Below are 12,830 nucleotides of genomic sequence, written 5' to 3'. Positions count from 1 at the left end.
CAATGGGTTTTGAAGGGTTCCAAGCAGAGCTCTTCAAGCATGGTATTATTGTTTTGGGCTCCCTTTTCACAGTGCTCTTTAACATAGTGGTTTGTACTAGCTTTCTTGACTCTTTGTCCTGACACATTATCTATCCGATTCATAAGACAGGGTCAACCTTGGACCTCAACAACTACAAGATAATGGTTGGGCGTACATTCGCCAAACTCTATGTCAATGTGCTCAATACTGTCTTATCTATAGATCTTGATCGATAATACTATCTTATCTAGAGACCTTGATCGATGACACTGTCATTCTAAGGGCCATGCCTTATTTTGTACTAATTTTCAGACCATGGACCATATTTTGACTCTTCAGTCTATTATTGAGGAGGCTCGATGCCGGTAGGTAAAAGTCTATTGCTTGTTTGTGGATTGTCATAGAGATTTTGATTTTGTCCTTCGGACGACCCTCTTCCAAAGACTTAGAAACATCATGATTTCATAGACTCTAGTGACAACTATCATGAGGTTATGTGGTAGTGTTGTGGGAAGGTTCAAGACTTTGAAGGGTTTTTTGGATCCCATTCATAGTACCATCGGGGTGAAGTAGGGGTGCCCTCTCTTACCTACTTTCTTCGGTCTACATTGATGAGCTCTAGAATTTCCTCTAGGACTTCTCGCTTTGTGGTGATGGCTACTACTTACACTAGGTTTTGACATCCATTTTACTCTTCCTGACAACATGGTCCTTTTGGCTTCTTCCTCGGAGGGATTTCAACAGCTTTGGATGGTTTGGCCTCCTTTTGTGATTTGTGATAGTTAGTCGTGAGCTTGGGCAATACTCGTGTGATGGTCTTCAACTACTTGAAGACCTCACATCTCCATTTCTACTTTGACGACAACGAGATTGACATCAATTCATCCTATACTTGGGGGTTAAGTTCTCTGGACCCAGTTTCAACTTGAGACCTACTATGCAACGCCGGGGTAACAAAGGGTGTGGTTCCCTGGCTATGCTTGAGAGATAGTGCTTCAAAAATTATATCCAGGATACCACAACCAAGATGTCCCTTTTGGATTCCTTGGTCAAACCAGCTGTTCTCTACGACTCTATCGTTTGGGGGCCCTCTTTTGGATTTTGACTAGACTTTGGTTGAGAGATTCAAACCCTCCTTTGACACATTATCAGATCTCATTGCTTCACCCCAAACAATATCTTGGTCAAGTTCAGTGCCCATCCCTTCAGGCTTGGGACTATCATTGATTTGGTTTGGTTTCTCCATTAGCTTCGTGGACTTCTCTGAGGGTTGCTCTAGATATTCTTACTTAGCCTATTGCTCTTCTAAGGTGGTGTTTTAGCTTGAGACCTGCTATGCAACCCTTGGGTAGCAAAGGGTGTGGTTCCTTGGCTATGCTTTAGAGATAGTGCTTCAAACATTATTTCTAGGATACCACAACCAAGATGTCCCTTTTGGATTCCTTCGTCAAACTGACTTTCCTCTACAACCCTATCGTTTGGGAACTCTCTCTCTTGGAGTCTAACAAGGCTTTGGTTGAGAGAGTCCAAACCCTCCTTCGATGCATTGTCAGATCTCATCGGTCCACCCCAAACAAAATCTTGGCAAAGTTCAGTGCCCATCCCTTTAGGCTTGGGACTATCATTGATTTGGTTTGGTTTCTCTATCAGCTTCATAGACTCCTCTGAGGGTCGCCACAGATGGTCTTACTTGGCCTATTGCTCTTCTGAGGTGGTTGCAGGGTCTAGCTCGACAAATAGATCTCATTGTTGGTTTGCCCAGGCCTCTACTCTTCTTGGTTCGGTTGGGAATGTGATTGATTTCCTCCCCCCCTTTCTAGTTCTCCCTAGACGCCCCCGTTCAGCTCCTTTTGTCTCGACAGGAGCTGAATGAGCATGCCCATACCAACATCTACAAACATTATATATTCATGATGCAGAGTAATCCTTCAGGGTGATTCCACTCAAGGATTGTATTCTACATTGAGCATTACATGGATATCTAGGACAAGATCATTGTTCCCCCTCAGTACCTCACTTGTTACTAGACTCATGCCCTATGCATTTCCTTGGGGTCCTTTAGGGTGGGCTCTCATCAACTATGCTTACAAACAAACCATAAGATTGACAGAGGGATAGGATTTGGTGCCTCTGCCCTCTTGGGGAGGTGGAATTGGAGACCCATATTGTTTAATGTTGCCCCATCTGTTCGAGCCTATCCTCTTTTTTCAGATACATTATTTGAGGTGTCTTGCCCTCTATCTATAAGAGGCCATGCAGCTTTAGGATCACACTTTTGAGTTTCAGTTTCCACCTAGACAAATGTCATACTAGCTCATCACCTCCTCCTTCCCTCCCAGGTCTCTTGCCTAGGGGATGAAGAGGTCATTTGGCCATTCTTCAGGGCACACAAAATTTGTGACACCTCACTTATGTTACTCTCTGCAACATCATCCTATCTCCAGCTACTCCTTGAGACGACTCGAGGCTCAGGCTCGCCCTATATCATACCCTTAAGTTCTGGACTGTTTTATCTTGTTCCAGCTTTTTGCTTTCTTGTTTTGTTCTTTCCATAGACGCCGTTTGGTGCTCCCGTTGTTAGCTACGGTCTTGTTGCACGCTTATCAATCCCTTAGACCCGTTTGTGGTCTATTTTTGGACATTGATAAATTTATCTTATCTAATCCTATCTATGTTTTTAAATTTAAATTTTAATCTTGTTTTTAATGTTTTATTTTCTTGATCTTAAAATAAGTTGCCGAGACTTGGTTTGCCTCCAACACTAATGTTTTGAGATGCCTTGTCAAGGTTAAATAGACATTGTCTAGAATGAGTGATCATTGCTAATTGGAGCATATTGAGGCAATCTGATAGTGCCAAGACAATTGCTTGTATTGATATTAGATGACTCTTGGTGGGATCGTGTTGAGTACCTTTTGAAGTTCACCGAACTTATATTGAGCATGATTCGATACACTCACATGGATACACCTTGCTTGGGTGAGGTGTATGATGGTATTGATTCCGTCATTAAGGATATTAGAAATATCGTAAATGAGACAGAGGAAGGCCCTAACTAAAAGTTCTTCAAGGAGCAACAGGTAATCATGGTAGAGAGATGGAACAAAATGACCACCCCTTTGCATCTACTTGCCTTTGCATTGAACCCCATATTCTATAGCTAATCAGTCCTCAAGGGGGACTACCCCTAGAGTTGCTCCATAGAGAGATCCTGAAGTTGCCCAAGGGTACAATGCAACCCTACGAAGACTCTTTTGCGAGTAGCTGTGATCTCTAGTGAGGTCTAAATTTATGATTTTCACGAGCATCGATGATTGTGGTCTTGAAGCTCTTGAAGACAAGAAAAATGTTGATGATCATAAATGGTGGTTCTTCATTTGACAAATGTACCAACACCTACAATTATTGCCATCAAATTTTTATCTCAATTTTGTTCTTTAATCTTAAGATTCTAATTTCTAAATTCTTATTGATGAATATTGAATTTATATTTTTAAATTTTTTTTTATTTAAAACTTTTATTTCTCTCATTTCAAAATTGTAAATCTTGATAGCTTGTTAGTTCATCATCATCTGAGAGGAACTAGAGCACATACTCCATCCACTCAATAAAACACAAACGACTAAACTCCATGAAGGTATTTAACTTGGTCTTTGTACCATAGTTATGGGACTTAGACTCACCTCTGATTCGGAAAGTCCGACTCGGACTTAGACTTGGCAACCATACTCAGCAAGGACTCGGAAAATCAAAAAACCCATGAAATTCAAAGATTTTTAAAGATTTAAAGATTTTTTCATGTATCATTTAGTCAATTAACATCAAATACACAATAATTGAGATAAATAGAAGCTACTTAATACTCATACACAATTTTGCATAGATCACATAAGTCTAACAACGAATTTCTGAAGTAAAAAAACTGAATAACATAATATTAAGTTAAACATAGTGTCACCATGAAAATGTCTACACTGTCAAATGTCTACAATATATGAAATCCATGGAATTAAAAGTTGAAAACATATATCAAAATATCAGCTAGAGTGTAGAAGACTAAGGTTCATAGTAGCCTATGCCCTCCTACGAATACGCCTAAGATGACTCATGGAAGACTCAGATATTGAGAAATATGTTTGTTACAGCTTATGTGCGCATTGTAGACAACAACAGGGCTCTCAAGTATGTCTATCAATTTGCTTAGTGAAACACAACTTTTAACGGTAAAAGTCTTTTAATAACAATTATAGCTGGCTTACAAATTTTTGCCAAGAAAATGATCAAGGACATAGCCAGCAACACATATACACGTAAGTCTGAAAGTTTATAACTTTATGTACAACACTAGAGAGTTGTAACATTCATGAACACGTAAGTTTAAAAGAAAAAACTCATATACATCATTATAGAATTATAACACAAATATATGTAAATCTGAAATATATCTTTACAGCATTACTGAACTCTCCAATGCGACTTCTTCATAATGAAACCCAGATAATAACCAATATTGGCAGTGAGCCTTCAATTTGGGTAACTATCCTTCATTTTGAGATGCAGGGCTATTCAACTATATAATTTGCTATAACCTGGTTAACGACATTTGAAGATTTAAACATTAAATTTCCTATAATATTCAAGATTTTCAAACATAAATTTGAAGATTTAAGATTTAATATTCAATCCTTAATAAATTCCTGACATACCACAACAATAATTTCAGAATTAATATACACTGAAAAAAAAACCTTCCAGAAATCTCTATCTTTTTAAATTTAAAAAAAAAAATTAAAAAATTAAAAAAAAAAATTCAGGAGAACTGCTAGGACTTGGCCGAGTCCAAGTCCAGAGACCATATGTCTCAGAAAGGCCGCCTCTGCCTCAGACTCGCAGAGTCTCAGAACACTGCTTTGTACATTCAAACTTGAGGCTCATAACACACAAAGAGAATACTTACAAAAAAGGGGAGGCAAAGCATTTGGATGTTGAATCAGAGTTTGTAGAGTTGGAAGCCCACTTTGATACACTTGCAATTGATGATGGTGATCGCAAGATGCTTAGTGATGTTGAAGCTGATCTTGAGTTTTGGCCTAAGGCTGCTAGTATTGATGCTAGTGGCACTATTTGTGCTTCTGATCTGCAGCAACATACCTTTGATGAGTTTTTTGATGATTTTTAATGATATTTGATCACAAATGAATGATTATTAATGTTGACATTATTGTTTTTGAAGCAAAACATTGATATGGTGGTGTATTTTGCTAAGTTGCTTTAATATTTGCATAGTGATGTATGAATTTATTTTCTGTAGCACGTGTGTGCGCACACACACACATAATTTTATTTTATTTTAAATTTATTCTTGTATAAATAAACCCAAAATGAATGAGTGAATTTTGAACCCGCATATGTACCAGAACTTGAACCAGCAACTTAGGAGTATAAGATAAATAAAACTACAAGGGGTGATAAGAGTACACAAGAACTTTTAACAGTCTAAAGAGCCTTTGAAATGTCAATGAAGAATGTGTACAAGACAAAAATGGAGATCGTGAATAAGATGGGAAAAATCTAACCTGAGCTGTTAAGAAATTTGTAACTTCTCTTGAACTGCTACAGTGTAGCTACCCTGTAGTTCACTGTTGAACTGATCAACCATGATTGAGAGGATCATGTGACTGCTTGCAGCTGGAAAAGAACTCGATGAAACTTTTGTGTGATGTTTTAATAGATCCCTTACTTCAAAATTCATCTCTTGTGATGAGTCAAAGAGAATCTTTGATTTAATTATGTAATTATTAAGGAAATAATACAGATTCTGAATGTTTCTCTCCTGTCACATCATTTGTTTGGGAATGAACTGTTTTTGACAATATACGGAAAGAAGATACATTTATGTATTCAATTGTTTGAGCTCTTATTTGGTGATTCGTGAGTCAAGTGAAATCTTGGAAAAGAGAGCATAATTGCTGCTATATCTGGAAAATAGACCTCTTGGCAATCTTTATGTGTTGATTTATTATTTCTTAGCTAGGATGCCAGTTCAGGTTTGGGTTAAAGTTTAGGTTCAAAGGATCGGTTCACCAGTACATCAATTTTTTTAAAAGGGGTTAGGGTTTATTTGGGTTTGTTAGTACAAAAACGTGTAAAGATTAGAATGTCATATAGTAACATGAAAACATTTAAACAAAAAGTACCATAAACTTGTAATCATAGCATCACGAATCATGATTATACCATCATAGTATCATTGACTTCAAGTGGAACATAAAAGATTCAAAACATTAAAATCTCAAGTGATAAATCATAACATCAAGCTCAAGTATCATTGTTTTAAGTACAACTAATGGATTTACTTTTTATGGATATTCTTCTTCTTCATTGTCATTTTCTTCTTCTTCATTGGCATTAGTTGACTTACAAGTAGAGCTAAGGTCAATAGGATCATCACCAATAATTTGATTGTGTAATGTATATTCTTTTTTTTTAAGTATATCCCTAAATCTTCCAGGGATTCCACGCTAATGATCTACCACCTGATCATATGAACTATTGTTTTCTACTTCACAACCCTGTCTTTTCCAACAAAATGCACCATGTCCGGGAAGGGGTCTTACAATACCATCATACTTACACAAAGAAGAATCAAAATTGGGTTCTATTCTTTGTTCAGTATTGCCTATGGAGGAAGAGGTAGATGCCATTACAGTTCCTTTTCCTGCAGCAAGAAATTTTATACATACTAAATATGAGAGCAAGAGAATGAGAAATTCTTAAAAAGGGGCAGATGTTATGGACAATGAAAGAAAAATGAAAAAAAAAAAACAAAAAACTTGAACAAAAACAATATCAAATTGAAAAAAAACTTACTTTTTCAACTCATTGTAAGTTTGCAAAGGTGTAGGAATGGGGCACAAACACTTGAAGAAGATCCATAAATCCATAAATCCAACTCCTTGCACAACCAGACTCTTGCTCAACCAAACTATGCTGTATTTCCTTGTCCAAGAAAAGATAACGTTTGAAAACAATTTCCCTTTGCTTCTTTACTGTCAAGAATCAAGATGAACAAATTTATATTGGTGGAAAAGTTTAGAACACAATGATAATGATTTGTAGAGATGCAAATATTTTTCTGTACCAACCTTATCATTTGGAGATGTAAAAATATATTTATCTAGCTCACAGGTTAGTAGATTCAAGGATATTATTATTTAATAATATGACCTTGAGGAGCCTTCCATAACATTATTGCTGCCTAATGGGTTTGGGAGGACCTATCAATATATATATATCTGAAGATCTAAATATGGACCAGGGAGAATGCAAAATTGATCAACACTTGCAAATTGAGTAGACATTCTTATATCCAATCATAAGCACAGAAAAACTATGCTTTTATTTGTTGAAGTTGTAGCTTCTATCAGTTTGATTTTAACATGAGATACCTTGTTGATGGTAAATCATCTTTAAGATAAGTATCTTATATATATAATATATATTATATATGTAATATAATATATAATATATATTATACATTATATATTATTATATAATAATATTACATATATGGTTAACATATTAATATTACATATATGCTTAAGATGAGTTACATATATGGTTATTTATATTTCTATTATTTAATATGTTAACTAGTGATGTTTAACCGTAGAGACATGTCTCTTCATGTGACATGTCTCCTCTCATATTTATAAGCCTTCATTGCATTTGGAACACAATTAATAAAATTTGGCATTATTAGTACATTTGTAGCGATCTTAAAATCAACATGGTATCAGAGCCAGGTTCCTTCATGGGAAGCTTAATTGCTTGAAGGTAGATCCATTCAGATTCATGGGCAGAATCGAACATAAGGAAATGTCCACAGAAGTACAGAGCAAACAACATCCAATCTTAATTCGAACCTGGTAACCCTATTGGGTTGTTGCTCATGGAAACCAGAGATATTCGGGTACAAACTCATCGAGAATGAAAGCCTGAAGGAATGGTTGAATGAGCCAACTGGACTTTTGAAGTAGCCATGTAGGATAAAGATCACAGTTGGGTGCTCTATATAGTGCCATAGCCTTTTTCAATTGAAAACCCCAAACACTTATGAAAATCTCTTCACGATACCTATGAAAGGCGAGAAATTTAGCCTCATAGTGAATTGAATATCATACTGAGATGATATCTCTTCATATTCTTGAGAGCATAATGTTTTCTATAAATCCTCCCTAGCTAAGAGGGAGAGTTAAAGTTGTAGAGTTGTAGCTTCTGTCGGATTGATTTTAACATGAGATACCTTGTTGATGGTAAATAATCTTTAAGATAAATATCTTATATATATAATATATATTATATATGTAATATAATATATATAATATATATGATACATTATATAATATTATATAATAATATAACAATGCATTATATATTATATATTATTATATAATAATATATTACATATATGGTTCAACATATTAATATTACATATATGTTTAAGATGAGTTACATATATGGTTATTTATCTTACTATTATATTAATATGTTAACTAGTGATGTTTAACTGTAGAGACATGTCTATTCATGAGACATTTTCCCTCCTCTAATATTTATAAGCCTTCATTGCATTTGGAACGCAATTAATAAAATTGGCATTGTTAGTACATTTGCAGTGATCCCAAAATCAACATTATTATATTATATCGAGCTTGTGTAATTCCTACCATAAATGCTCAACACTAATAGTTGTCTAGTCATGTACACAAGTTGGAGGAGTTGTTGCCTTAAGTGCACAGGAGTGGCATGAGTTTGAGTTGACGCCTGCTAGAATACAGTTTTGCTCTATAGTTCCCCGCACAGTCTGAATTTGATTTCCAAGGTGTATTTGGCATGTCTAGTGCAGATGTTTGGGAGTCAGGAAATACAACAATAAAGTGGTTACTTAAAATATTGATTTGAAATAGTGTTAGAAATAATTTTGAAAGTGCAGATTGTTTTCTTCCTCTCTATTTCATTATTTAATGATGGTACTTTCTCATTTCATTGGTAAAAAAAACTAAAAATAGAATGTAGAAATTTATTTCGGGATTTCCCAGGAAGTATTTAGTTCAGTGCCAAATAATATTGGTAGGCCTTTTAGGGATCATATCTTACATTATGAGAGCTGGGTTGCTATGTTGCTGAGTTAATCTTTACAACTGATTTTGGGCTTTTGCTGGGTATGCAAATTCATATTGTTTATATTCTGATCCTCTGAATTGAAGAGAATCGGTCATTGGTAAATTTAAGAAATTATGAAAATGTATTAAGCTGCTTTATTCCTAAATTCCTAATCCTATAACGATAGATTGTGTTTCAGCTTTATTAAATTGGGACAAGCAAGAAAAGGTGGTGCCAGTATCGAGTCTCTTTCCAGTCTTCTCTTTATCTCTCTTATTATGTTCTCTAGCCTATTAAGATATTATCAAATTAGTGAATATAGATTGGAGAAATTGTTACAATGGGTCCATACAAATCTGGGATACAACATATCTAGAAGCCAGAGTTGCTTGAAGGTGGATGCAGTTTAACTGTTTAAGTCATCAGCGTTTTTGTGCAATGAGGGCTTGTTTTGTCATTGCACATGAATGAAATTTAAGATTTAATATTAATAATTAGTTTTGTAATTTCTATCATGATTTCTTTTGAATATTGCTTTTCTGTGGTATTACTATTTGAACAGCTTGAATGTCATGAATGTTAATATTTTAACAGCTTCAATTCCATTGAGTCAAAATTTGTTTTCTATGTTGCCAGTTTCTCTTTGATGCTGCAGCAGCCCATTGTGTTGAGATTGCAACCCATCGCCATGGATGCTGTGTGCTGCAACGATGTGTTGATTTTTCATCTGGAGCCCAGCGGAATCGTTTGGTAGCTGAAATAGCTGCCAATGCATTGGTCCTTTCTCAGGATCCTTTTGGGTAATTGTTATGATTGATCCTTCACTGGAATTTTTTGACTGTATTTTTATCAGGCTAGTTTGATGTAGCATTTGCTAAGTTTTTATAAGGTGTGGGATCTGCTTTTGTAGTATTTAGGTTCTGTATCTTGTTTTGCATTTGAAAATAAAGCATTGTCTTTTCTCTGATGCATAATTAGTTTTTCTTGTGAATTCACTAATTTATTTTGAAAAGGTTGGATTGTTTCAATTCTTGTATTTCTGTAGTATCTTTAGCACTTTTTTGCATTTGAAAATAGAATATAGCATTGTAATACTCGAATCTTGGAAATCTTTTTGACATTGAAAATTATTGTTTGGGTTTAGTGTACGTGGTAACCTAATCTTATCTTATATTCAGTGTAAGATGGGGAATCGCACCCCCCTCCCAAACCTCGAAGTACCCGGCCGAAAGACGTCCCCGCACCGGGTACTTGAGTACCCAAGTACCCCCACCTCCACCATTCTGCAATCATGCCGCTGCTGGGATGGGTACTTGAATATCTATTTGAATTTTGATTTTTGAATGTTACTATTGGGTATGTAATATGTTACTATGTTGCATATTCAATGGTTCTAGTTCATGTTGCAATTTTGCCATGTTCAAGTATTTTAGTTTGGTATGTTCTACTGAAACATCATTTCATAACTAGTAGTTCAAGTTCTATATGTATATTATACAACACCCCTCCCAGCCCCGTCCTCCCCTTGTCGCTGTTCTGAAAATAAGGCCCATTTTCCTTGTGTCCCAAAAACCCATCGCGACGTACCCCAGTACTGGTGTTACACTACTTATATTGTAAAGTACCTTCCTTGGCTTTTTATTGTGCAGATATAATTTGGAAGCTTTAGGTAATGAAACTGTGCTTGATCAATTAGACTCTAGATACTATCATGCACAACCGGAAAGATGTGAACCCCAATTGTTTTGTTTTCAAGTGGTTATGATATGTTGCTTGGATGCTGCTTGGGTGTTTGTTATTTGTGGGAAATGGAGAATCCTGCTACAATAAGATGAATGTGCCATGATTTCACAACCTGCTGAGATATTCACATTTGAATATGCTAAACCATTTTTTATTCTTTTCTGCAGAAACTATGTTGTACAATATATTTTGGATCTTAAAATTCCGTGGGCGACTGAAGATGTAATGGAACAACTTGAGGGGCATTATGCACACCTTTCCATGCAGAAATTCAGCAGTAATGTAGTTGAAAAATGCCTTAAGCTTGCTGAAGAAGAGAAACGTGCAGAAATTATTCGAGAACTTATAAATACTTCTCGTCTAGGGCAGCTTTTACAAGATCCATATGCTAATTATGTTGTCCAATCTGCCCTGAATGCCTCGAAGGTTCCCCCCAAACTTCTAGTTTCTTTCTTCCGGACCATACCAATGGAAATAGAAAACAATTTCCTCATCTTCTTTTGCTGACTTGATATAGATTCTGTTCTTTATTCAGTTTGATTAGTCACAAGGAATCTCATAATTTCCTTTGTTTCTGGATACAGGGGGCTCTTCATTCTGCTTTTGTTGAAGCCATCCGACCACATTTACCAGCACTGCGAAGTAGTCCATTTGGAAAGAGAATCCTTTCACGTACCAATTTAAAGAAATAGTATATGCATTTTAATATGTCATCATGTCCTGCCTTAACGTCTTATAGACAACTCTGGTACCTATTGCTGTTTTGTAAGGTGCCACTGGTTTTGTAGATCTAGTTTACAACTCTTGTTGAAATGATCATTTTTGGCATGTAAGAATCAAGTGTTTGATCAAATTAACAATCTAATAAGAGATGATGTGAGCTACGGAATTGTATTTCTTAGATTGAAGGGGGATAATTGCCTGTCCCAGCTCACTATTGTACAACAGCAAGGTTGCATGGGTACGTGGGTACGGGAACGGGAACGGGTACGGGAGCGGGTACGGGAGCGCATATTTTTCAAAATAGGGGACGGGGGTACGTGTGTAAGCCTAATTTTTTCTATATAATTAATATTTTATAGAAAATATAAAAATCAAAATATCTGTCATGAGTCATGACATTGAGCATTCAAAACAAGAAATTTGAAAATATAAGCCATAAGTCAAATATATATATATATATATATATATATATATATATGCTATTGCTGAATGTTTAAAGTATTTTTCATAATTGGGGATGGAGGTACTTGGGTATGTCAAACTTAAAAATTACACTTTTATATTTATAAAAAATCTGATTTTATGAGTCATGACGATGGTTTTTCAAAACAAGAACAGTGATCAAGTTTGCAAATGTAATGTACTGTTTTCAGTTTCAGATTTGCTATATGTTTGAAATAATAATACATGATAAATGCTTAGATGCATAACAAAGAAGGCAGACTTTAAACATGAACAAGAAGATCCTAAACCATATGACAATGACATATTGCAAATGATAAACTTTTAACTTGAACAGTGATAAAGTTTATTGTTAATGAGTATCAAAGTTTCAAACTGATTTGGTATTGAATTAAGTTTGATAAACAACAAGCTAATACAAAAACAAAAAACCAAAAAAAAAAATCAGAATCTTAATCAAGGTCCTTAGCTATGATGCTCTCCACCGAGTACCCGGTACGTGGGATACGTGTACCCGGTACTTGGGTACGTGGGTACGAGTACCAGGGGTGTGGGTACGAGTACCCATGCAACCTTGTACAACAGTCTTAACTCTTCATTTGCTCCTCAAATGGATACATTGCCATCTAATAGGCCCTCTATATTTGATTTTTGCCACCTGTCCTTTGGGTTGGAATCAGGCAATGGGGCCATTTAGTCCTCTCATCTATGGGTC

General features: G+C 35.6%; 1 protein-coding gene across 9 annotated transcripts in view; it reads left to right on the top strand.

Annotated features, from left to right (window-relative positions):
- LOC149569641 (uncharacterized) overlaps positions 1–11,831 on the top strand; it is an 85,865-nt gene extending 74,034 nt beyond the window's left edge. For all 9 annotated transcript variants that reach the window (XM_089822362.1, XM_089822360.1, XM_089822356.1 and 6 more), the window contains 3 exons: positions 9,824–9,987; positions 11,098–11,356; positions 11,515–11,831. In XM_089822362.1, coding sequence (XP_089678488.1) covers positions 9,824–9,987; positions 11,098–11,356; positions 11,515–11,622 — 531 coding nt within the window. In that variant the 3' untranslated portion in view covers positions 11,623–11,831. The remainder of the gene's footprint in view (positions 1–9,823; positions 9,988–11,097; positions 11,357–11,514) is intronic.
- Positions 11,832–12,830: the final 999 nt, after the last annotated feature.

This window comes from Cupressus sempervirens, chromosome 3, assembly GCF_028749045.1.
Source record: "Cupressus sempervirens isolate cs-2001-9-10 chromosome 3, ASM2874904v1, whole genome shotgun sequence".
NCBI classification, from domain to species: Eukaryota; Viridiplantae; Streptophyta; class Pinopsida; order Cupressales; family Cupressaceae; genus Cupressus; species Cupressus sempervirens.
The sequence above is the reverse complement of the archived record's forward strand: the minus strand, read 5'-3'. Positions and strand labels throughout refer to the sequence as shown.